This window comes from Erithacus rubecula (assembly GCF_903797595.1).
Source record: "Erithacus rubecula genome assembly, chromosome: 4".
Taxonomy (NCBI): Eukaryota; Metazoa; Chordata; class Aves; order Passeriformes; family Muscicapidae; genus Erithacus; species Erithacus rubecula.
Window position 1 is genome coordinate 34,106,463 of NC_136686.1, and position 25,139 is coordinate 34,131,601.

Sequence of the window (25,139 nt, forward strand, 5' to 3'; positions counted from 1 at the left end):
CTCCCTACTCTAAAGCAAATTGCAAGTGCCTGAGAAATGCCTTTCAGTGGTAAACAAAGTAATGAAACATCCCAGTGGCAATTTGATTTGATTTTGCAGGCTAGTGCTACCTAACTCAATTTCTTTATGAATGTCTGGTTGCATGTTGGCATTGAAAGAGAATGTAATTGGCAGGAGGGAGCTGTGCAAAAGAGATGGAGTTATCTGGGGATTCCCTCTCCCATCAGGCTGCTGCCAGAAGGCAGGGTCCCTGTGTGTTTGTGGTGGGTACTTATCTGTGTCAAACCTTCCCTCTCCCTTTTTCACTTCCATTTGGTGAGATTAGTTTTGTTCACGTGCAGTCAGAGGAGGAAATTGAGCTGTATCCCCAGTCTCTGCTGCCTTACATTGCCTACTAGCAGGGGTTTTCTGTCTGGATCTTGCTGGACTGTGCTGTTCCAGTTGCAGGAGTTTAACGCTTTCACTTCTTGCTCTGTTTAGCTTTCAACAAAAGCAAACTCTGTATGGAATAATCATGCAGCAGGCCCCAGATTCACCATTAGTGACCTGTAAAATTGGCAGCACTGGAGATTATTGGCAGGAGACGGTTTCCCTGGGCGCTTCCTGCCTTCTCTTGGAGAGTTAAGTTCAATTAGAGCAATGATACGCACAGCGGGGATTTTGCAAAGAGTCCAGTACTTGGTGGTAGCATTGCTGTATGAAAGGAACAGAGATATCTTTGGCCTTTTTGTGACCCTAATGCTCCAGCTGCTGCCCTCTTTCTAACCTCCGCTATCTTGGAACTCTCACTAATGTAACCTTCTTTTACCTCCTGGTGCAACCATATCCCTCAGACATTTTTAGTCTGCATTCTGTGAGGTTTGTCTTCCAAAAAACAAAGTGGAGATTGTGGGTTGTGTGGCATTTCGTCCTCCATTCAATTTTTGTTGTTTCTTTCGGGTTTCTTACATATTGTGGACTGACCTCAGATCTCTGCAATCATCTTTCTCTTCACGCTTTTGTGATTTGCATCTACTTTTGAAACTCTTCTGTTTCTAGATGTGGTTTCTTGGCATCCAGATTCTTTGATTTCAGGAAATCCCACAAAGTTCAGTTCTGTCTCTTTTCTGTCACAGCCTCGTGATGACAGTCCCTTATGTGAAGAACATCCTCCTGCAAATAAAAATTTTGTATTCCTTTCTGCATTACTTGCATTCACTGCCCTTATTTTTAGTTTCTGTAGGAGCAACTTGTCCATCAATTCCTTATTCTCTCTGTGGAACTCGTTCTGGTTTTCAGGGTGTTGAGAGAGACTTGCACAGGAACTTGTCTGAGATACTGACCTTGCAGGTGTGTTTATAAGTACTGTTAAAAGCATGCTTGGAATAGTATTTCCAGGGAAGACCATCTCACCATAAACATCCACCCTGTATCAGGAATTTAGACATATGCTGGCAATGGGATAAACAATCACAATGCTTAAGGTATACTTATACTGGGGCAGGAAAGGGCTGTGTTTTCATTGTGGTGTTGTTTGTTCTTACTTAAGTTCACAGTTTAAATCCAAAAGCTTCGAGTGGTGCTGTAGTTAATGGTCTCCATTTGGTTCTTTCAACTTCTGTGTCTTTCCTTCTGTTCTGAATCATTTGTGGAGCTTTGTGCTTAACCTGCTTTCTGGCTGTTAGTATTTGAGAAGAATGTACTCACACGGTGGCCAGCCTAATTAATTACTGTTAATCCTCAAAAATTGGCTGCCAAAAGTTTTGTTGTCCTTGAAGCTTTCATACTGTGCATGTTACTGGTAGCATGAGAGTGTGAGGAGAGGGTGAATGTTTCCTGGCAGGTTTCCCCAGAGGATCCCCTGGGCAGCTTGAGGTAAAGAGGGAGAGAGGGAGCATGGATGCAAACTTTAAATAGCCTTGCTAGTCTCTGCACTGAAATATTAGCACCTTGCTTTTCAGCAGGAATTGTGTTCAAGCATTTTGTTCAAACTGTGAAATTGTGCCAGTGGCCACATGTGTAGGGTGGTACACCTCTCTCTGGTAGGAGCTGGCCTTTCACAAAACCTAAAACATCTCAACAAAAACTCTTTCCCCATGCTGATTGTACATCTCAGGCAGCTTCATGCCCATAATGGATTTGCTTTTGACAATTTGAGATTGTTTTACTGTGTTTGGTCAGGGCCTCTCTCTCCCTCCTCTCCTTCCCCAAGAGTTGCTGGAGAAAGTGCAGGGCTGACTTAGGAGTTCCTCCTCCCAAGTCATAACAGGAGATAGACTTAAAAAGTGATTGTGGAGGGTGGCTGTTTCCTTCCCTCCTCCTCCTCCAATTCTGCTGGGAGTTGCTTGTGAATACACAGGGGTGCCAGGGTGGAACTGATAGAGACTTTGTCTAGTTTAGTTTATCCTCTGCCCAGACAGAAAGATGCATGACTGAGGCATGTGAGTGCCCTTGTGTTGGAGGGAGAGGAACAAAAAATAAATTAAGAAACAGAAATAAACATTTAGGAAGTATTATGTTATCTTAATCCCTACTGCACTGCTAAAATAAAGATGGGTCTGGGTATTTAGTGGAGAAATTCCAGAAGTGTTGGAGGCTCATATATTCCTGCAGAACAGGATGATGGAGCTGCTAATATCACAAAATGTGTAGGCTCAGAGTCCCTTCTGGGCTGAAGAAATAAGGGCCAGAGGATTGATTTCCTGTTGGGAGTGTTGAGGTTTGCACAGGCTTACTGGCATGTTTGAAGTTACACTGATTGCTTTTTAAGTTCATATTAAACTATTAATATAGTTTTGAAAAGGAAACAAAATGGCACATTTACAGTTAATGTTTATGGAAACATTTCTTCAAGACTGGGTGAAGTGCACAATAGCTTCTGTAATTTTATGTTCTGTTTTGTTGAGTTTTCATGGTAGTAAATGTACTTGCATATCAGATTTTTTTGAAAAATGGCCATAATTATACAATAACTGATATTACAGAGGGTAGAGTGGGATTAGTTTATGCTTTTTATGGCTTTTATATATTTTTTTTTTCTTCTACACAATTTGGCATATGCAGTTGAAAATAAATTTTAGGTGTATTGGCTTACATGGCAAAAAGGAAGTTGGCAGAATACTTTAGCTCATTCTTCCCCCATTTTCATGCAGGTTCTTGTCTTTGGCTGAGTTAAGACAGGGCTTTATTTCCTTGCTTTCTATTCCTTATAACCCCTACATTCACTCTTTGTTTTCTTGTCTTGCAGAACGAGCCTCTGACTTCAGGTTATCATGGATATCCAGCAAGAGACAATCAAGTAAGTGTCTGATTGCAGTAAATGCATGTGTCTGTGCATCTCTGTACACTTAGGGGTGTTTTGCCTGACAGCTTCCTGGCTGTCGTGTTATGGAGTGGAAATGGTTTTGTTCTATTGTGGATTGTTTGTGGAGACATGTGTGATTAATTGAATGGATTTTTTGGCTTCCAGCAGTATGTGGCAAGGTGCCTGGTAAGGGGTTAAATATCATCCACATTACCAACAGCTCAGGAAATTCTTGATGCTTAAAAATGTCAAAGCTCAGAATCCCTGTCCTAAGCTCCCACTCTATCTCCTCAGTGTTAATGAATGTTCAGTGCCAGTACATGCTTAGTCCTGTTTTATACTTATTGCTGTAATTCTGGATCTGGAGAGCAAAGCAACACTGAGTTTTTGTGAGAATCACTGCTTTGCTGGTGGAGTAGGGATTTACATGTCCTGTTGGGTTGTATCTAATATTTGTGAACTTGTCTTGCATTCCTTTTGAGTCCTGCAGGATCCCTGCCCAGTGCTCTTATTCAGGATGCTCTCCTACAGCAGTAAAAATTACACTGTTGAGTGCACTGCATCTGTAAGCATTCTCTTGCCTCCTGACAGAAGACAGGGAAATCCCAGTTGATGAATTTGCACGATAGAAGGAGGAGATGCTTTGGAACAAATGAAATTTAATGGTTGTGAGATAGACCTGTCACACATTAAATCTCCCCTCTTAGAACAGAGTTTTTTTTCAGTGTTCTGCAGTGCTACTGCAAAGCAGAGTATGAACCAGTGTAGCAGGAAATTAATATGCACGGAAAATCAATAATGCAGCACATTTCAGTAATGAGCAAATAACAAAACCAGAATCAAATTCTTTAATACTCTCAGGTACTGCTATATAAAGAAAGTGATTTTCATCATCTCTTGATGAGGTCTGGGTATATGTAATAATAGCTTAATGGGAGATGTTTTTTATGAAGGAAGTGCAGCATAGTGTGACCTCAGCAACTGGAGAGCTTAAATCTTTGGTGCTTGGTATGTATGTATGAGTTTATGGGAGGAAATTATTCAGAATGTCTTCTGGGATATATTAAACTGCTAACTAGCACAAATAAATACTTCACACTGGGATGCTGAGAGTTGTGTTCCTGCTCTGTCCAGACTAAATGAGGTAAGCTAGGCTGGGAGGCAGAGCCTGTCAGATGGTTAAAGTGGTTCATATCTGCTTTTGGCTTTCCCATTCCAGTAGCACCTTCTGCACCCTATTTTGGTGCTTCACTTCACCTACCCATTTAGGGATGTTTTAGAGTGTTTTGATATCTCCCAGTACATCCCAGTTCACAGGTTTTATCTTTCTCATCCCACAAGAACTCTTCTGAACTGAAAGTCCAGAACTGCTATTGCTGGCAAGTTGTCAGGTCAGCATAGATGGGCATGGGAAGCTGTACTACAGCCAGGATGTGAAATGAGAATTACAGCCTGGCCAGCCCTGGGGTGCTCTATATGGGTCAGCACAGGGAGCAATGAATGTTAGCAAGTGTGTGGATTTATTTCAGATGGCAGATAGCTTTATGGAATTTTCTTGGAGGACAAACAGCTGAAATTTAACTTGTGTGTTTTCATTTAGCAAATGCTTGTAAAAATATTTTTTGTCTGTTTTTTGGTTTTGTTTTGTTTTTCCTGTTCTCTACAACATTTTGATCTGTAATATTTGTCCTTCTGTCTTGCTTGTGTCCCTGAAGCAGCTTAAATTCAGATCTGATTTTCACTAATGAGGTTTCAAGGCTTTTAGCTAATCTGATTGCAGCCTCTAACTTGATAGCAGCAGAAAAAAAAAAGTCTTCTGTTGCCACAGGCTGGGGCTGGTGTGGGAGAATCAGCAATGGCAGATTCATCACCTGCTTTTTTGCACTGGGAAGGGAGGAAGTGGTATGGGAATATATGTAGGGGTCCTCACCCTGTAACAAAGTTATTATGAGATACAGGAGCAATTGTGTTGGACTTCCTCAAATTAGGAGCTGGATTTGACCTGGTGAGGGTAAGTCAGTGAGTGTATTGTGCTCTTCCCCACTGCACTTATTACTGTAAGTACTTGTACTGAGCTTTTTTTTCTCACACTGTTTTCTAGGAGAAGTAGCAAAATAGAGTTTTTTTTTTTTTTTGGTTTTTGTTTTTTTTTTTTCTTTTCATTCTCAGTGGTCAAATTCTGCCCTTTCTTTCACTTTATGTAGCATCCTACTCCTCCTTTACTTGTTTGAATGCCTTTTTCCTTCCTTCAGGCTCTGAATGGTGTTAATTGCTGGCTGCAAACCTTTCACTGTGCTGTTTTTACACCCTCTAGTGGTTAAATCATGCCCAGATGTTCCAGATTATTGGAGTTTTTGTTCCTGCCAGTGGAAATCTGTGATTGTTTGAGTCCTCACTTTGGTTGTTTGGGAATGCTTAGGTTTCCAGAATGGAGTTTATTTTGTATTTTTTCCCAAGCATTTAAGCACTCTGTTGTCATCATGCATGGGCAGCAGTACTGAAACAAATGAGATGGGGTTCATGTTGAGGCTCTTTCTCTCAGAATCCTAGTCTTGTGTAATTGCTTTATGATAACCCAAAGCTCTGGGTGGTTGTGCAGCCCCCTTGTTCCTCACCTGCCTTGCCAGAGTGCTGGCTTGCTGGACTTTTTGTGGTGATAGGACCTGGGGAGCATGGGTGCTAAATCATTATTGTATAGGTTTGCCTAAAAAAAGTCTTTCTGTTGCTGAAGTGTTGCACTACTGGATCTATGTTACAGTCCTGTAAGGAGCTGGAGAGCTCTCTGGGACTGTTCTCAGCATTCAGGGTTTGCTTTGTGGATGCCTAATGCACATTCAGGAATGGCAGGATACCCTCCCTTTTCCCAGAGCTAGGCTGATGGCAGGGACAAAGCAGGTGGTAAAGGGACAATGAGGAAACATTGGTGTAACATAGTGTAACATTGCTTACTGACATGAGAACCAGGTCTTTTGGTGACGAGAGCTTATCCCTAGGGACTGTTCAGTTTTTTATCCCTCTGTTAGGTCTGCCAACAAAATGGTATTTCTTTTTTTGTAATGCAAGCGCCTGCCTAAAATGCAGTGAACCAAGACTTCCTTGCTTCAATTCTCAAGCTGTGACAAACAGCTCTGAGGTACTTTGAATTGGTCTCAACATGGAAAATGACTGGTACAGCTATACTGATATAGCTTTTACATACAGACAAACTCATCAAGAATACATATTCTTCTTCCAGAAGGCTGTTCCATGCTGACTGTGCCAGCTCATTTTGTATATAGCCAAGGCCAATATCATACTGCTCTAGTGCTTTTCATGTCCAAACGTATTAGACATGATATCTGAGATTTGTTAGAATGCTGAATACTGGCACTTCTGTGGCAGAATTTGGCAGCTCCACAGAATAATTTTGTTTCCCAACAGGAAGCAAAATGAGCAAGAACACCTTGTTTAGCTGCCACTGAAGGGAAGAGAGGAGGACAGAGAGTTTATGGAAGCAGGAGGTAATTGCACACACCAGAACTGGGTCAGAATGTTAGAGCTATTATACCTCTTCTGTTATGGAAAGTGATCCTCAGCTATCACAACGGGTTAGGATATTGGTTTGAAGCCTGTTTTAAAAGCTTGTACTTCCCTAAGTACAATTCTTAAATCAAACTGAGCCATTGGCTTGGTACTAATGTGGTGGAAACATCGTTACCTATCACAAGTGACATTTCCTTCAACAGCTTAATTTCAGTGCCTGGTTTTCTGTCTGAGCACTCATCAGGCCTGACCTGTTCTCCTGTATGTAGATGAGGCTGCAGCCCAAGGTAGTGGGTGCTTATGACAACTGCTAGGAATAGCTTTATCAGTATCCTCTCAGTTTTGAGTTCAAGCTCAGGGTGAAATGCTGTTAAATCCTCTCCAATTGCCTGCCCTTTCCCCTGGGTCTTGGCTCACTTGCTGCATTGGAATATCTGACAGGGCATCGGACGCTCCGGGCGGATGCGTGCGCTGCCTTCCCTGGGGCCACAGGCTGGTGAGGGGAAACTGAGCACCAGTGGTGGCAGCCTGTGAGAACAGGAAGCCTCCCCGTTGCTTTTTTCCTCCCTGATTGTTTTCTTTGCCCAGTCCCTTCTGATGTGAGGAGTTTGGCAAGCAAGACCTTTATCCTGAGATGTGAAGGGTGTGTGAGAGCTCCCATGGGGAGGCAGGACAGCAGGTCACCGGGCTTCCTGTTGGAGCTGGCTGCACAGAGGGACTGGTGCTCATTGGTGGTCTCTTGGCAGCAAACAGCAGGGATCTCGACACAGAGTTCAGAAGGAGAAGCCTTTCCTCTTTCATCTCTGTGGTCTGAGACTCTTTCACCTGTCTGCCTCTTCTCCATTATGTAGATGAAGTGTGATTTGGGAATATTACCACAACTTGATTAGCAGCTAAGTGGCCCACCATTGATTAAGATATCCACCTAAAAAATGTCTTAATTTAGTACCAGCAGACTTGAGATACTGTTGCCATGAAGCAAATAAAAATGTCATCCCAGAGGAAAATAGTTTTGTTTATTTTCACTTGTACCGTGATAACACCAACCACAGTCTCTCTAGTACCCTGCTTGGTCAGTTTTGTAACAAAGACTCCTTGTCTCAAAGTTCAAATCTAAGCAGTCTTCCTGAAAAGTTTCAGTTTTTAATTTGTTTTCCTCCTAGTAACTGACCATGAAAATAAACCCTCTAATGTGTACACTATGCGATTCTGTAACCCATGGTGGTGGCAGTGGAAGTGTTAAGTTATTCAGGAGCTAGAAAGGAGCATAGTTTGTGTGGTTTTGGGTTGTTTTTTTGCTTACACTCTTCATTTGAAAGGTGTATTTAATACAAATTCTTAAACTCGGGGGCAAAGAGAGGTTCTAGAGAGGCTCAAATAAAGTTTTAACATCTTACTCTGTGAGTAAATAGCCAGGGCAAAGATCAGGAAGCTTCTGAGATCCTCCATATAAAATGGAGAAGACCAGGCTTGGTATTCCGAGGTATTTTTAAGGAGTCCCTCTTTGCTTGAAGACAATCAACCCAGAATTTGGGATGGGACAAAGCTAATGAGGAGAAACTGCTCTAAGCACTTTCCTTATGTTTAAAACTAGGTGGATTAGGATAAGTCTGCCAAATCTGCTGCATCCTGGCTCCTACAGCCTCTCTTCAGGCAAGCAGTTGAATGTTTCCACACTGTACTAGACAGAACTGAAGGGATATTCTATTTCTGACCTAGCTGCAGTTTCCCATAGAAAATAATGAGCTTCATTTCAGAGAATGTAGTCTGGGCAAAAATATCCAATGTGTTCAGGAGGTGAGAAGCATCTGTGAGGCAGCTGCACACAAAGGGGTTCAAGAGTGTGTAGTGGGAGAACTGTTGGGATGTTACTGCTTCATGAAGCTATGAAGAGTTTGGGCCAGTTCAGGTGTACTTATGGAAAGCCATTTAACACTGCAGGAGAGAAGGAACTTGAGAAGTCCTGTACCAGATTGCATCCGTACTACTAAAAACTCTCAGTACATTCAGAAGGATAAAATCGTGTTGAGACGGTGAAGAGAGTTAAAGTGAAACAATGTAAATTGTGATATGTGAGAAGGAAAAGAGAGAACAGAATGTTTAGCTAAAAACTGAAGGAGGAATTGGTTACAGAGTGAAGTTTAAGCAATTAAGGATGAGTTGGAAAAGCAAGATCCACTGAGACTGATATGGTGATACAGCTCCCCTGAATCCAGATCTGTCTTGGTCAGGCTCTTGCTAGATCACTTGAAGCATGAAGGAGTGGTTTCTTGTTTTCTCAAGCCCAGACTATATCCCTAAAAAGCTGCAGGAAAGATACAAGTGGGATTAAAAAAAGTTGTAAAACCTAAAGCACCAAATAGTTAGCTTTTTATAAACCGCCTTTCTGAAATTTCTCTCTGAACCAAATCTCTGTGCTTGTATTGGCCACATCCCCCAAATCTCTCCTTTCCTTTGTTTAGCTGATTTCCTGGCATCAACCCCCTTAAATAATACAGGAAGCATGATGTCTTGCAGTTGACATGAGTCTTGCAAATTGATCACTGTGTGGCTATATTTTTATTACCCTCTTCCCTCTGTCTGCTGCCTTTCTAATCTCTGAATACATGGCAGAGAATCCTTTCCTTACAGATCCCTGAATACCTTCCATAAACATATCCAGCGAACTCCATGCTAATTCATGCCTTTCTTGTCATCAATAACAAAAGATAGTAAGAACCATGTGGAAAAAGGTTGTAAGGGAAGAAATAGTTAAGGAGTGCACCTAATTCAGATACTAGGAAGACTTCCTCGAAGTAAGCTCCTTAAGTCCTATAAACAGCTTCTCAAGGGAAGTAACAAATACCTTGCTGATGAATAGTCCGGCCAAGGCTCTGGGGTTGTGAGGCGTTGGCAGGAAATGGGTTTGGATGATGTAATACAAATTCCTTTCATGTTTGAGTCCTCTCATTCAACCAATTTCTCCTCTCTCCTTAAGGGTTAAGGAGAGGAGATGCAAGTCATCCTTGGGAGTCTACTGGGAGACCACTTTTTCTCCTGTGGTGACCATGAGTGTTACTCCATGTCTAGGAGATTCCCAAACTCCTCCGTTCCTTTGGCAAGAGGGAGAGCATCTTGTTTAGATTTTCCCTTCTGAATGATTATGCCAGATTGTGGCATGTGTCTTTAGAAGTAGTCTGGATCAGTTGTAGGACTAAAACCAAATGGTGCAGAGCAAACGGCCTGTTGATAGCTATGATATCCTATTGAGGACATGAAAGCAGCTATTCCGGGTCAGACAGAAGGTCTCTGCATTCCAGTGTTCTGGCTTTGACAGTGTCTAATAGCAAGTACTTAAAACAGAGGGAGCAGCGCCAAGATTCGGTGATACTTCCCCTTTGCTGTACTCTTGAAGCAATCCTGTGGCTTTGGGATTTCCTGGCTATAGATTTTTATTCTTTTTTAAAGTCACCTGTGATAGATTTTTTTTTTTTTTCTTTATTGGATTTCTTTAAGTGGTTTCGGAGCCTGTCTAAACCTTTGGCATCCACAGCATCCTGTGGCAACAAGTTCCTTCTTTAGGTTTTGAAAAGTTCTTCCGCGCATCACTAACTTGAAACTGAGGTGGCTTTAAAGCTCTCGGGTGCCGGTGCCGGTGCCGAGCCGCGCTGGCGCCGCGCTGCCGGGAGAGGGCAGCCGGCGCACGGCCAGCGCTCCCGCCCCGCCCGCCGCGCCCCGCGCACCGACACCCTCCGAATCCTTCCAAAAGGAGGCTAGGGACCCAGGAAATCCCATTGGCCAGTGCGGTTACAGAATGTGGAAAGATGCTGGAAAAGATCGGATGCTTATGGTCAGATCCTTTACTAAAGGAAATTAAGCCAACAGCAGACATACATTGCTAATTTTTAAGGGCTGATCATGTCAGATCAATTTAGTTTTTTCGTTTGACATGGCAGCAGGCCTGGCGGACAGAGAAAGCTGCTGGCTTTGGACATAGTCCCACATGACCTTTACATAAACTAGACAAATGAAAGGTGAAATTAAGAAGGGTCTGAATACCTCATTGGAAAACCGTATGTGGAGCAATTATATCATGCTTTTCTTTGTGTGTGTGTCTGATCTGGAGTCTTAATGTGGTCTGGCTTGGCTGCTCTGCTGTTTTCTACTGCTCATCAAAATTGAGGGTAATAAAACAGTGACTGAACATATGTATGTGGAGGGGCTGACAGCCTTTGGAAGGTAGGATTATAAATTGGAAGGATTGCAGTAAGTTGCAGGAATGCCCTGAAATCCAACAATGTGAAATTAAACAAAACCAAGGAACTATATACGCAATATAAAATGGAGACTGACTGGCTAAGCACTAATATCCAAGGGAAGATATGGGGTAATAGGAGATAACAAACTGTGTATGTGGTGCTGGTTTTTGTGATCTTGAAAACCTGGAATGCATTTCCAGGTGCATCAAGTAACTGCAGAAAACAGTTATTCTTTGCAGCTTAGTATAGCAAGTGGAGCACTGTACCTACTTTTAGACACTTCAGGATGTACACAGGTGAAATCTGGAAAATGTCCAGGGAAGAACAAGTAAAGGAGGCTCAGAGAGCCTGACATAGTAGGAAAATACCAAGCTTGTTCCTTCTTTTAAAAAAGACAGAATAAAAAATATGGAGGATCTGGATCTTACTATGTCCATTGAAGACAGCTTAATTGGTATCAAGAAAGGCTTAAATTGAATATAGTGGAGTAAACCAACATTTTCTGATTCAATGTAGTGAAGAAGTGGAAGGGTAATTTAGGGGATCAGAGTTCCAGTTTCTAGGAGTCTGTAATAACAAGTTAGGCAATTCCTGATGGATGTTTGTCTAAACATGCTCTGTGCTGTGTCTGAGCATGGAGGACCTCTTGTCTCTCCTGCCCTGTGCTTGTGTTATTTTGTGACAGTCAAAAGCCAGTTGTTACCACTGTCATTATTCCAAAGCCATATGACTGGTCTTTCTCTGGGATTTTTTTTTTTTGGTGCGTGTCTAAATTGTAAGATAGGAGGTTCCTCTGCTCCTATATGACCTTAAAAGTGCCCAAGAGCCTGTCTTTGTGACAACTGCCTCAGCTCAGTTTCTTCCTGAGCTTGCTTGTTACTCAAATGGTGCAGGGTATTCAGCATCTCTGAGTCAGTCCTTTTCTGTCTCACAGTAATAATATCTACCATGTATGAACCTTGGATTGGTCTGATATTTTGATTTCTCTTTAAGCTCTCTGGTCAGATTTCTATTACGAATGTGTTTAGAAGAGAGATTATTGTATTTTTTTCTTTAATTATCATAAACAAACCCGTCTTTGTTACCCTACCTGCACGAAGAAAGGACTGAGAGGATTCAGGAGGAGCGTTTTCTCAGTCTGGGCAGGGAGTGTGACTCTGCCTGGCTGTGGGGGGGCAGCCCGTGTGCCTTACCCCAAGAAGAGCAGCTGCCTCTGCCCCCTGCCCGTGCCGGCTGCTTCAGCGGGGCCCCGAGTAAATGAATGGGATCGCTTGCTGTTCTGCTGGCTTCTGCATGGTGAGTGAGCAGCTCTGCATTGGCTGGGAAGGATGCTCTGTGCAAGCAGCCTACCTCAGCGAGCTAGGCAGATGCTCCTGAGAGTACCTGGTGGATGGAAGATGGTTTCATTCTTCTGAGTATTAAGGGAGAGGTATTTCCAGCGGTAGCATAATGTTGCTCAGAGCAGGCATTTGCCAGATGGTTTCAGCTCCCCTGAGGTTTTGGGATGTGAAAGGGAAGGGGCCAGGAACACACTTTTGATTCATTCCATTAGTAGATTAATCGGCACTGTCCTGGCTTAATAAGTCTCTTAGATTTCCCAGTGGAGATGGCACATGTAATTCTGCCCAGGTCACGCTCTGCACCCCTGTGTTGAAGCTTTCACAGCAAGACACTGTGCTGCTGCAGGCAGCATCTGCAAAGCAGGACTGAGAGGTGGGGGGAGGCAGGTTTTTTTTTGTGGAGGGAGAGGTGAGAAAAATCGTTTTAGTAAAAACTGTTAAATAATGCTTGTGGGAGTGAAATAGGTTGTGAGAATCGGCTTGAATTCTGCATTTTGGTGGGGATGTATTTAAAAAATCTTGCAGTGGTAATTTGATGTTAGGAGGCATTTTTTTTCCTCCCTTCCATTCTGTATTAATTGCCAGCTACATTGTGTTTTCCAGGAAGTCTGTGATTAGAGGACAAGGGTGCTCTTCCTGATAAAGGTCAGAGGCTGCTGTCTCTAGAGGCTGTCGATAAAATGATGAGAACTGTCTCACGGATTTTAACTGAAAACCTCAGCAGATGCTGTGCTGCTATTTACTTGGGGGTGAGGGTGGGCAGTCCCCCATGACCTATCTCTTCCCACCTCTGTTTCCAAGGGCCAGCCAATTGTTGGGAAGTGGATTTTGTAGCTGCTGCTGCCCACACAAGAGGTTTGTAGCCTGTTTTTAGGAGGAATCTGCGTTTTTAACTCTTGGTGCCTGTGGATTTCAACGAGCTGCACTCTGATGTCACAGCAGCACCAAACTGGCTTGCTGCCAGGCCAAATAAAGGTTTAGCAATAGGATTGCATCTAATGAGACACACTGAAATTCCTTTGCAGCTGGATTTTGTTGAGAAGACATTTCAGGTGCTACCAGCAAACACATCTTCACGTTTTCTGGTCCATTGTTCCTGCTACACCTGGAGAGCATGGGCTACACTTTCTTACAGGTCAGGAGGACAGCAGTGGCTAACACTGGCCACGGTTTGATCCTCATCTTTATTTCTAGGGCACCTGTCACCCTGGCTCCTTGCCATGGTCTCTCTAAGCTAACACAGTGCTGCTCATTTCCAAGTGCTTGGAGAACAACATCTTGTTTTCCAACCATTTATGGCAGCTCGCTCCGATCCCTTGCGGGGTCTGGACGAAGACTGACAGGGGCCAAAGGAGTAAATGTCATGAGACTTGAGCTTTCTGTTGAAAGCTGAGATATTTTACATCCCGTGGTATATGTAGCCGGATTTAGGCTCCTTGGTATTTCCAGTAGAATGGCATTTCAGAACTGGGAGCTGAACTCTGACAGCAGTGTTGTCCCCAGTTGCTGTCAACTTCACCCCAGACAGAGAGCTGCTGTTTTTCTTGAGCAGCTGCTGCTGTGGAACAGAGTACGGGAAAAGTGATCGTCTCTGAAATAATTTGAAATAGACAGATAGGGCCAGCCATCTGAATTTCACTCAAGAATTAATCTAATCACTGTGTAATATGTTCTTACTGGTTTATCCTACCTAAAGGGCAAAGTTAACTACATTAAGCACAATTTGGAGCATTTGATTTCCTTCAGACTTGACTTTGGATACAACTGACTATCTGTGTACAAATTTTGAGGTTTCTGGGCATCCCTAATCTAGTTTGTAGTGACATTAACATTAGATAACCATACCAAGGCCTTTAACTGAAAGGAAACCTGCATTCTTCAGGTCATACAAGGATGAAAAAAGATTGTTCTGGTCACTGTTGCTTTCTGGAAATTTGGGAGCTGGGAACAATTTAATATGTTGTTGCTTTGTTGTCCAAATGAGTAGCTACTCTAGCAGTTACGATACTTATCAGATGGTGTGGTTACACTTCAGATCTTAAATTTGGATTCAGATAAATTGAGACTGTATTGCATAGGACTAGGACACGATAAATGTATGTGTTGACTAGCCATAGTTACTTCAAACCATTCATCTCATCTAAACCAAGCGTGAGTGCTGCTCGTTCAGTTTGTCTGTCTTAGGAAAGGATTGGAAGGGTAAGGAGGTTGCAGTTAATACCTAATGGAAAAGTCTAATTTTGCCAGGATTTGATCAGAAAATGCAACAGAATGGAATTCACAGTACTGTTTGTTTGAACGTGGGAGTTTTTTTTGTTTGTTTATTTGTCATGGCTGCCTGTCAGAGAAAGAAGAGGAGGTGGATGAGCCTTATTGTGAGCTCAGCTGGAGGTGTTTGAAGGTCACAGTATGTGACCCCACAGAGTGCAGTGATGCTGAAGATCAGATCTATAGCTGGTCTGCTCCTGTGAGAGCCAAAATCCTCCTGATTCAAGCATGATCACTGACACAAATGCCAGTTTCTTGGGACATCCCATGTTGCAAACTGTGAGTGTTTTCAGTACTCACTGCATGTGAGATCTGTTAAAATATATATATAGGTATCTATCTGTATGCCTCTTGGAAGTCCCATACTAAGTATATACACTAAAAAGACTTTGAAGAATGGATTCTCTTTTATAAATAGAGTGGGAGACCAGTAATGCAGTTAGTCTTTACAGATACACACTTTTCTAAATTATCCTATACCTATAATTCTCCAAGGGACCAGTCAGATGGAGGAAGCTGTTTGCTGCAGCCATGAGAGTAATCCAGCTAGATGGTGGTGGCACAGGTATAGTTAAAGAGTGCTTTGCTCAGAATGAGATCAGGAACAGAATTGCATTTCTGACAACTGACCTTTGCTGATCATTGTCAATTGAAGTTGGGGATATTATATTTTATAACTAAAATTTTCCAGTAGCGTTTCTGTCATCTCGAAATCTTCCTCTGTTTTATATCTATTTATACCTCTTTTCTTATGCTTTATTAATGCCTCTTACATTTGAACAGTCTGCTGTTCCTTTATGTGGCTTGTCAACTGCCAATAGCCTTGTTGAAATATTTTGCTTTTAGTTCTGCTAATGGCGATTTTGCCTGGGTTTTCTTGCTCCTGTTATGTAATGGAAGTATCTGCAGTCCCTGACATGTGTGTTTGGTCTCTTTCCACCCACCCCTACTTATCACAGGTTGATGCTGTGTTTCCACCAAAGTCTTTTAGCAATTAGGTTTTGTTGTTTTTCAGTAGATGTCATTCAGTGTTTATTTGTGTTACCTCTTCATTAGCTGCAGTCATTCCTTTTTTCTTTGCTGATTATATCCATGTGCCATTTCCCATGCTGAAGCTGTATTTCAGGCATTCAGCTGTTTTGTCTTCAATTAGGTACATAAGGCTGCTAGGTAAAGTCATGGATTATTTTTCTTCTCAGAGGGTCAAATGAAAGAATGTTGTTTGAATAAAAGAAGAAATAAAGCATCTGTGACAGTAAGGATTTAAAAAAATGGCAGAATATAGTATTTGCTAGCTGATTTCTTCCCTCTCATAGGTGTATTTATAGTTTACTTTGGAGGTTTATTATTCTTTGAGTCTCTCTAAGTTTAAGAGAATGCATTTTACACCCTTAAAAAGTGACATTAAAACCCAGTTTTCAACCCAAGCAATAAAGGATAGGGTTTTATTCTTCTCTCTAGCAACTTTACTATCCCAGGATTTGTAAACTGCTTTCTAAGCCATAGTAAATTAGATCCCAGAAGTACAGGGCCTCTGTAGATAAATATAGTAGCCATTATACCTTGATATAGTTGGATTGCCTAAGAAAATACTACTGTTATTGAAAAGGAATTTGCTCAGGGCAAGAAGGTATCCATTACTTCCTGAATAACTCACTAACATTGTTAACCTTCCTTTGCACAAACAAGCCAGGAGGAGTCTCTTTCTGCAGGATGCTATTACTCTCCATCTGTATTCCCCTTTATCATCAACAGACCTAAACCGAAGTTTCAGCATATTGATAAATATCTCTGTGGTCCAGGCAAGAGAGCTATGCCTGTCTTTCTCTTTCCATACCATTTCTTTTATCTTCACACCCTTTCTTAATTTCTGGGATGTTGCTGTGCTGCTGAATCACTGATGCAGTACAGCCACTTGACATGGTAAACACAGAGCCAAAGGAAAAGATGTAATGATGCTGCAGCTCGATTGATGAGGTTTTGGAAGCAGTTTCCTTCTTGCTACCTGTAGTCTCACACCTCAAATTGGATGCCATCAGTTCATCATCATTTGGTGTAGCTTCCTTTGTGGCCTGTGAAGAAATGAGTTGTTGATGTAGGAGCTGAGTTGATTTTTTACTTTATGACTTCAGAATCCACAGCCAAAAAAATACCCTACTTAGCACTGACAAGTCGAGGGCAGAGAGTATCTTTCTGCCCTTTATCAATTCAACTGGATGTTGTACTCCTGATTTGACACTAAAAATAGACTTTTGTTGGAATTTGGTGCTGTGTAATAATAGCTTTCTGCTACTTCATAGGAAAACTGAAGGGAGATCAAACTTTTTTCCCCTTTATGAAGGTATCAAGGCAGTTATTAGCTAACCAAACTTTAAAAAAAGATATGTTTAAATGCCAGGGTTAGAGCTTACTCTGCTTCCCTCTTACAAGTATCTAAATATATTTGCTATATGCCAGTTCATTATGGTCTTCAGACTAGAAGATCCATGTGTGACAATGCAGAGCCTGAAAATGAAGCCTAGGGTGGCAGCACAGCAGCAGAGAAGTTTTTTCTTCTGCAGATGTTCAGACTTCACTCCTGTCCTCCTGTCCACCACAGTGAGGCTGACAGGTATAATTCATGGAAATTCCCCTTGGCTGCCCAAACTCATGTTTGCTATATCCTGGGAGTGGCTGTATAGTCATTCTGTTCTACAGATGATTGCCCAAACTGGAGCTGTGAGAATTCCTTACATCTAAATGCTTGCATACTCTTCAGTGTTTAACTTTTAATTCTCTGGCTTCACAATTTAGTTTTGTTCATGTGGGTGTTCTTGGTTTTAATTTAAAAGTGTATTTTCGGGAACATGTTTTAGTGGAATACCTTTCCTAGTTACTGAGCTTTTTTTCCTCTTGAAGAATTGACAGTGCTATCCAGAATAGTGCTCTTGAGCATAGTTGTGAGGAGAGGAAAATCCCAAACAAACTCGAAAAAGCTTTTCTTGGTATCCATTTCAATTTTTTTCCCCTTATGTACTTGAATGATAAGCCTATGAATTGAGATCTCCTGAAGTCTATTTAAGGCCTTAAATTTAATTACTGTGATAAGTCAGTAGCAGGACAGTCCTTAAAAATCATTGGATTTGTTTGCATGTCAGGGTGTTTTATTGTTTCAGGCTTTCTGCTTTTTGTGGAAGATAAGCTAACCCTTAATAGGTTGCTTTTAAATAAGTAGTCTCTTTTCTGAAGCCTCTCACTGTACATGCAGAAAAGAAATCAGAGAATCCAGTTTTCCAGTAATGAAATGGGTTGTTCTGTAACAAAAAAAAAATTTTTTTTCTTGTAATATGCCAGTGTTTGGCTTATTTGCTTGGCAAAACATCTAAGAGGAATTGTGGTATTTTTCTGGATGATTTATTATATGCACTTTGTATTCCTGCTTCCTTTCATAAACAGGATAATGCAGAGTGAGGCTTCCTGTAGTCCTTTCGGGTACTGAGAGGAAATCTACCTTGTGGCTCAGAAATTCTGATAATCAGAGATAATCCAGGATCCTGGGCAGAGGCAGTCTCACAAATGAGCCGTACTCTGCTGCCAGGGTAGTCTCCAGCAGCACCCAAAGGAGCAAACCAGCCTCCAAGAAGATCCTCTTATCTCCATAGGAACTGCCTGTGTGCCCAGGGCTGCCTTCTGTGTCTCTCCCCACATAGCTCCCAGCCCCATCTCTAATCTTCTTTGAAAAATCTAAAACAACTCCAAATAAAATCAACCAATCAAACCAAGTAAAACCCCCCCCAGACACGAGGCATGCCCAAACCCATGACCAGCAGAGGTCTGATTCCCCTATTCTTTTCCTGGGACCTTCTGCTGGAGTCAGATAAGCCATGGAAAGCAGCCACTGCTTTCTGAATTGGAGAAACTTCCCTCTGGGTGCTGTAGAGCATGTTGCTGTTCCAATCTCCAGTCAGACCTTTTGTAGATGGTTCTTGAAATGTTTGCCATGGTAGGACAGTGATTGAGTCTTCATCCTCAGTCTGATTCCAGCTTCTGCATAAAATGTGGACACTCAGTGTGGCTTTTGGCTGTGAGGAACTGCTTTCCTTCAGTTGGAAATTAAATTTCTCTCTTCAACCTGCTGCAATCTCTTGCCTTCAGGTGTAGTGCTGCTTTCCTGATGCAGTTTTCTGGTATGACAGAGGCTGGCCAAACTTGGTGAGCAGCACCAAGTCTTCAATAATAATGGGCTGTGAGAAGCACCTGCATTTGCAGTTGCCATTGTGTCACAGTTGTACTTTGAGCCGTATGCCAGGTTTAATGTTAGTGCTGTAGTTAGGCCTTATTAGAGCTCCAAGTGCAGGTGATGCAGTTCAAAGCAGACTGCAGACTTTCCTGAGTGTCCACACTTGCATATGTTCACAGCTGTAGTACAGTTAAAACCCACTTGCTATCTTGTTGCATCCCTTTTGTTTGCAAGCTCGAGCTAGATAAGAGAGTCACAGAGCTGTTTGTTGAGTAGCTGTTGGAACATCTTCCTTAGTTACTGCTGGAATGGAAGGCATTTTGTTATCACAGACTGCAACAGCTGACTTTTCTCCAAATATAGAACAGAAATACATATTGAATGCTTTGGCTCTTTCTTCAGTATTGGGAATGTTTCTACCTTTTCCCCATAGTAGCAGATCAATGCAGTTGCTGGGGTTTCTATTCTTGAGAAGCTTTAATAACACATTATCATCTTCCAGCTCTGACTATGGATTTTACCTCCTGTCGCTAGGATTCCCTTGTAAATTTTATTTTTTCCCTTTCTAATTTCCTTTCTATTTTCTTCTCTCAGCGTTTTTTTTTTTTGTTTTTTTTTGGTTTTTTTGTTTTTCCCCACTTGCTAGAATATATACAAGTGTTCAAGTACGGGGATGTGACAGGGAAGCCCAATAAGCAATCTGTCTGTCTAGGAAAAAAATATGCCACTGTACCTCTGGTCCCACTCAAGTGCTGAGTATGTACGTAGGTGCATTGGTTTGGTCTCTATTCTCCTTACACATATCCAGATGCAATTGGCACAATCATTTTAACTAAGCTACTGCTAATTTATATTTTTACAACTGATTGCTCTTTTCTGTCAAGATGGAATCTAATATGGACTTACTCATTTTCAATGTAACACTCCTTGAACTAAGAAATTGTTTTCTCTAATTTAGCAATCTGGAGGGTGTTCTTTGACACCAGCCCCCTATGCCTCCTGAGAGTGTTGTTGCATTAGAAATTCCAGATGATCAGATGGGATTTTCCCTCTGTTATGAAGAGGTGCTCATCTAGGCACTCATCCTGTGTGCTATCTAATATGATTTCAGTAGAGTATAGTAGACTCACCAGCTTATACCCTGTCTTGAGCTTTATCTGCTAGAATGTTAATCCGTGAGCATTTGAAATCATATGCCTCTGAGACACAATCAACTAGAAACAGATAACGTCTGTTTGAAACTGTGCCGTGCCCATTCCCTGTTTGCCCACTCAGATCTTTCCTAAGTAGGCTAGAACTTTCTGTAAATTTTTTTTTTAAGTATTTGTCTTATTTGAAAGTATTTGATATATCTGCAGTATATTCGGGTTGAGTTTATGCACGTAGCTGAGGAGTCACAATAATTCTTATATGTAATTAAGGCTTTTGATACTAGTAGAAACAGGTAGATTTTTTTTTTCATTCTTCCAAGTGTCTCTTATTTTTCCAAATACGTTTTTACAATATTAAATAGGTGGTTACTTGCTCTCTTTTTTCTCTTTCGCCTTTTGTTATTTGCTAAGAATTTCCTTCTCTAACAAGCATTAAAGTCTTTGCAGACTGCTTTCTTCCCCTTTCACTTTGATTTACACAACAGCCTCCCATCAGAGAAGAGGGACCAATGTTTCACTGGGCTACAGCTCTCTGAACATATTTCTCATAGCTTGGTATATATTAATTTTAAAATCTTTTTCTATCTACTTTTAATCCTTTTTGAGACATGAAAGATCCCTAGGAGATAATGTGTGTTTCCACACACAGCAGCCTTTACAAGCTCCCTGACACATTTCCTGTAAACCACTGCTGTTAGGATTATGGTAAAGCATTTGCAGGGGATCCTAGCTGCCTGTGTTAGAAGCCTGTCTTAGTCATGTCTGTCTTTGTTTTTCTGGATTAAGATGCATTGACATATTATTGTCCTCTTGCTCTTTAGAGAATATTTTGTGGTTTTTTAGAAGAAATTTTTCAGAAAGAAATGTCTTGTATGGATACTTTTTATGTACCAGCTAATGTAGTTGAAAAATCTGGAATAAAACCAAATCAAAATGAAGACCTAAATCATGTCATTGTTCTTCCCTCCCCCCCCCCCCCCCCCCCCCGTTGTATCAGCAAAGCCAAATCTTTTTCTTGCTTGTAGTCTGAGGCTAAAATAGCATTGCTACTAGTTTTGCAACTGTGGATAGTCAGGGGCATGCTCTTCATGTTTTGTGTTGGTTTGGAGCTCTGGGCAGCAGCAGCTCTCTTGAAGCAGGGTGCTGGTGCCTCTCGAGTCCTCCCACAGCCTCATTTCCTGACCCACTGGGTGCTCCTGCTTCAGAGTACTGGGTGTTGAGAAACCTGCTCTTGCACTTCATCAAACAGGGCTGCTGCTCCAGGACAAAGGCATTACATCACCAGAAGTCTGCTGCTCTCTGTAGTCTTCCCATGTGCCTTCCATGGAGAGGTGGTGGCCTTGTAGCAACAGTGGCAAATAAATTTTGAGGTAGTCTTTAGATGATTCAAGGAGGGTTCATGGGTCTTGTTTTGATTTGGAGGTTGAATGTGACCTGCACAATGTGGAATTGCTGGGATGATTTGTAACAAATAATAGTTGTTGAAATAAACAAATAGTCTTCTGAATGTTTTTATTTTCTTTCCCTAAAAGTGGCCTAATGGATGAGAGCCTGGGGAAGAAGGGGAAGAATTTTTTTCCTGTTTTTGCTTTTCCTATGTTTTTAATTAGGGAAGTTTTTAATAACACTTCAGCTTAATTTTAAGACTAATCCTTTTCAAGTCTTTTGTAGGAATACATATGAAGTAGGATTTATTTGGGTTTGCTCACCTGGTCCATTTGTCTTCCCACTTTTTCCCCCGCACACAAGGAATCTCAGTTTTCATTAAAATGACCATATGATCATTTCTGAATTGTGATTCTGGATCAGAAGAAAACCTTGAAAATGCCATCAAGGTTATCTGGTGCAGAAATGTCTGCTTCAGTCTGCAGGCTGGCTGAACTAGTCGCTGCTGCTGGTGTGACCCTGCTTCAGAGATGTTAACAGAAGTGTCTAATCGTGATGCAAATGTCAGCATTGCTGTTTCACTCAGAGCCTTTGAGAACAGGTTTGTGGATCACATGCTTCACTCTTTGGAGACTGTGGTGCATAGGCTTTGGTGCAATAAGTGATTTTTAGGAACGTTGCTTTACACCCTCTCAACCTGACCCAGTGTGCAAAAAGGTGAGAGCAGATGGGAGACCTGAGCAATGCCATTATGGAACAACCCTGTGCAATCCCAGCTTTCTGGAGGAGCGCTTGCTCCTTTCCCTGAGCAGCAGGGCTCGGGTTTTCTGGGCTGGAAAGTCCAGTGTCGTCTTGCTTATCTTCAGCCAGCAGATCCCTATGGCTGCTGTATCCTGGTAATGGGAATAAGCCTTTTCTCCAGGTTTCTCTGTGGGACTGCAGTGACAGTCGTATGTTTGTTTCCTTAGAGCCCAGCAGCATCCCATGTGCTCCTGCCTGCTCCTGGGACAAGCCCTGGGGTGTGTCTGTGGCTTGCTGAAGGGCTGGGGAGTGCAGAGCACATCCGGCTGTGACAGGAGGCCCACAATTTGTCACCCCATATAGACAGGACCTGACTCATGTGGAGCCCCACGCGTGCTTTGTTCCAAGTCCCCTGGATTGCATTTAAGTAATCTGTAAGTAAAGGAAGCAGAGGTGATACGTGGAATAGCACCATTTCTATATCTTTAGCTGAGATAAAAATATTTCTTCAAAACCCATTTCCAAGGAGACCAGTGCCTCAATGAAAACACTTTTTTTTTTCTAATTTCTTTTTTTTTTCCCTCCCCGTTGTTTGAGATGAGGCCATATTTAACTTAGCGTTTGAAGCCCGGCAAGGGAAGTCAATTCTTCATTTCGAGGCGGGAAGGGAAGGGGCGAGAAACCCGTTTTCCTAGTTTGGAAGAGCGGTTTAACTGATTAATGAGATGCGAAGTGACACTCATCCTGTGGCATCGGGCACGGGGGATGGGACGAGGATTTTCTGGTGCGGGGAAGGGCTTGCTGGTGCTTGTCGGGGGAACTGGGGCGAGTGTCTCTGCTCGGCGTGCCTTTCCTGGGGCTGCCGCCCCACCGGCAGAGCTCTGAGTCCTGAAATTGGAGCAGGCTGGGAGCGCAAGGCTGCGAGGGCACTTGCCCCAGTCAGACTTGGGGGGAAGCTGCCTCCAGGCAAGTGGGAACCCGATACACTCTGAGGAACCGGAGCCAGCTGCTGCTTTCCCTGTAGCAATATGCAAGTCTGTAAAATGCTCATGCGGAGCCACCTGCGAAAGCAGATTAACCCCTTTATCTGTGTCGCTTCTTCACCCCAGCTCACGACGACAGTGGTTGTTCTTCCTGAGGGAGCTCCAGGGCTGGCACACACGGATTTTCTCTCCTTAGCTTCAGGATCCCCGTAGTTATGCTCCTTGATGCCTGTCAGTGGTTAATGATTAAATACAGCTAGTGAATTGTGGCCGAATTTGGGGTGCTGACTAAGGGGGTGGATGAAGACGTTCAGAACCTGCCTGTGGCTCCTGCATCTATGGATGATTCCTGGAGGAGCAATTAGTGGGTGGGGGGAATGGGTCCTCACCGCCAGTGACCTTGGAGGACAAGGTTTTGCTCCGCTTCATTCACGGCTGCAGTTCCCTTTTCTAAAGTGAGCGCTCTCCAGCACTGGGAGCCGGGCTGCATTTATTACTAACCCCACCCATCCCTGCCTCTTGCAAGAATCTTGTGAGGCCGAGATTGTGTTTTTAGAAGCAGAATGACAGAGAGAAATTCCCTGGAGGCGAATGCAGAGTGTGTGCTGTGCACGCCAGTACAGACACACGGGGCTGGGAACTCCCAGGGAGAGATTAAGTGCGAGAGAAGAGCACAGAGCAGCCAGAGCTGGAGGAGGGGGGTGGAGGAGGCGAGACGCTTTCTAAGCCTCAAACTGAGCCGTTCGGATTTTTTTTTCTTTAAGAAAAAAAAAAACCAAAAAAACACCCTCGACCAACCTCGGTCTCGACAGTCTCACTGAAGTGCCTCTTGTGTTGCCGGATCATCTCACTGCTGGGTTCGAAGGACCCAGGCTAACATGATGTACCTCTGGGTGAGTAGGAAGCGTGTGTGAGGGCTTGCACACTTTGCACATATAAGGAATGGAAAGCTGAAGGACTCTGCACTATCGTGAGCTGCCTTCACTCTTGGACTTAGCTCTCTGCAGCCTCTACTCACTGTGGGCTAGTTTTCCCTTTAAAAAAAAAAAAAAAAGATATTTTGAACAAGTACTATTAACTGGGTATCAAGCAGGCTTTTCCTGTGGTTATAAGTGCCTCTGGAGAGAGCAGTTTTGGGCAGGTGCCTTGGAGACAAAATTTTTGGTATAATGCTGCTCGCTGTCTGCCAAGTGAGAGACCTATGTGTGTGTATATATTATATATATATTTTTTATGCATAAAACTGTTCCCATGTGCAACTGCTTTATGGGATTTTTAGCATTACTGAGAGACATCCCAGGTAGCAAAGGAGTGTTGCTGAAAGGGATCTGTAAGTCTCTGAAGGCTAGGAGAGGAGCAGGAAGGGGTTAGATAGCTTTGCAGTTTGGGACTTTTAGAATGGGGGAAGAAGCTATTTCTAGAAAAGCTGGATGCAAGGTTGTTTTTCCAGAAGTGGCACGGTTACTCAAGTTTCTGGTGGAGTATGGAAAATAATGTCAGGAAAAAAACACGTGTGAAGTGTTACATAGGTTCAGCAAGCAAAGTAATAGCTTATACAAAGGCATATATATTTTCAGCCTTTGAGCAAGGACTGGAATTTCCACTGGAGCAGTCAGCTTTTAGACTGCTCAGTCATCAACTGTGTAGTTATCTCTGCTCCTGGGCACCCTTGAGATCAGCAATTTGCCCTTGGGTTTCCTTACCCAGATATTTGAGGTAAAGAATACTTGGGTCCCAAGCTTTTGGTTTGATTTGTTTTTTTTTTTTTTAAAAACCCTTGTTTGTAACTCAGAACGAGAGGGCTTTCTCTGCCTCTGGCTGCTTTGAGTCCAGCTCCCCATCATCCCAGGAACAAACACTGGTTTATTTTAGCAACAAAGCAAGCCTTGGAACCCAGGCAGAAGGATTTGACTTCCCTCCTTTGCACATACACACACTATCTTTGTTGCAGGGTAACCTGATTCTGCACAGGGGTATGCACACTTGCCTGGTTTTGTCCAGCAGGCCC

General features: G+C 42.6%; 2 protein-coding genes across 26 annotated transcripts in view; one reads left to right on the forward strand and one right to left on the reverse strand.

The window, feature by feature from the left end:
- RBFOX2 (RNA binding fox-1 homolog 2) overlaps nucleotides 1-25,139 on the forward strand; it is a 169,123-nt gene that overhangs the window by 31,769 nt on the left and 112,215 nt on the right. For 23 of the 25 annotated variants that reach the window (XR_013774199.1, XR_013774200.1, XR_013774201.1 and 20 more), the window contains exon 2: nucleotides 3,227-3,277. The exons of 1 other annotated variant lie outside the window; for it this stretch is intronic. Coding sequence is in view for 12 of the 24 variants with exons in the window: in XM_079305283.1 (XP_079161409.1) it covers nucleotides 3,227-3,277 (51 nt within the window). In the remaining 12 variants the exon portion in view is untranslated. Of the gene's footprint in view, nucleotides 1-3,226; nucleotides 3,278-23,691; nucleotides 24,025-25,139 lie in introns of those variants that run through there. One more of the 25 variants, XM_079305287.1, reaches the window with a different exon arrangement.
- MCM5 (minichromosome maintenance complex component 5) overlaps nucleotides 18,992-25,139 on the reverse strand; it is a 239,306-nt gene continuing 233,158 nt past the window's right edge. Inside the window, exon 18 of the transcript XR_013774198.1 lies at nucleotides 18,992-19,007. The gene's annotated coding sequence lies outside the window, so the exon portion shown is untranslated. The remainder of the gene's footprint in view (nucleotides 19,008-25,139) is intronic.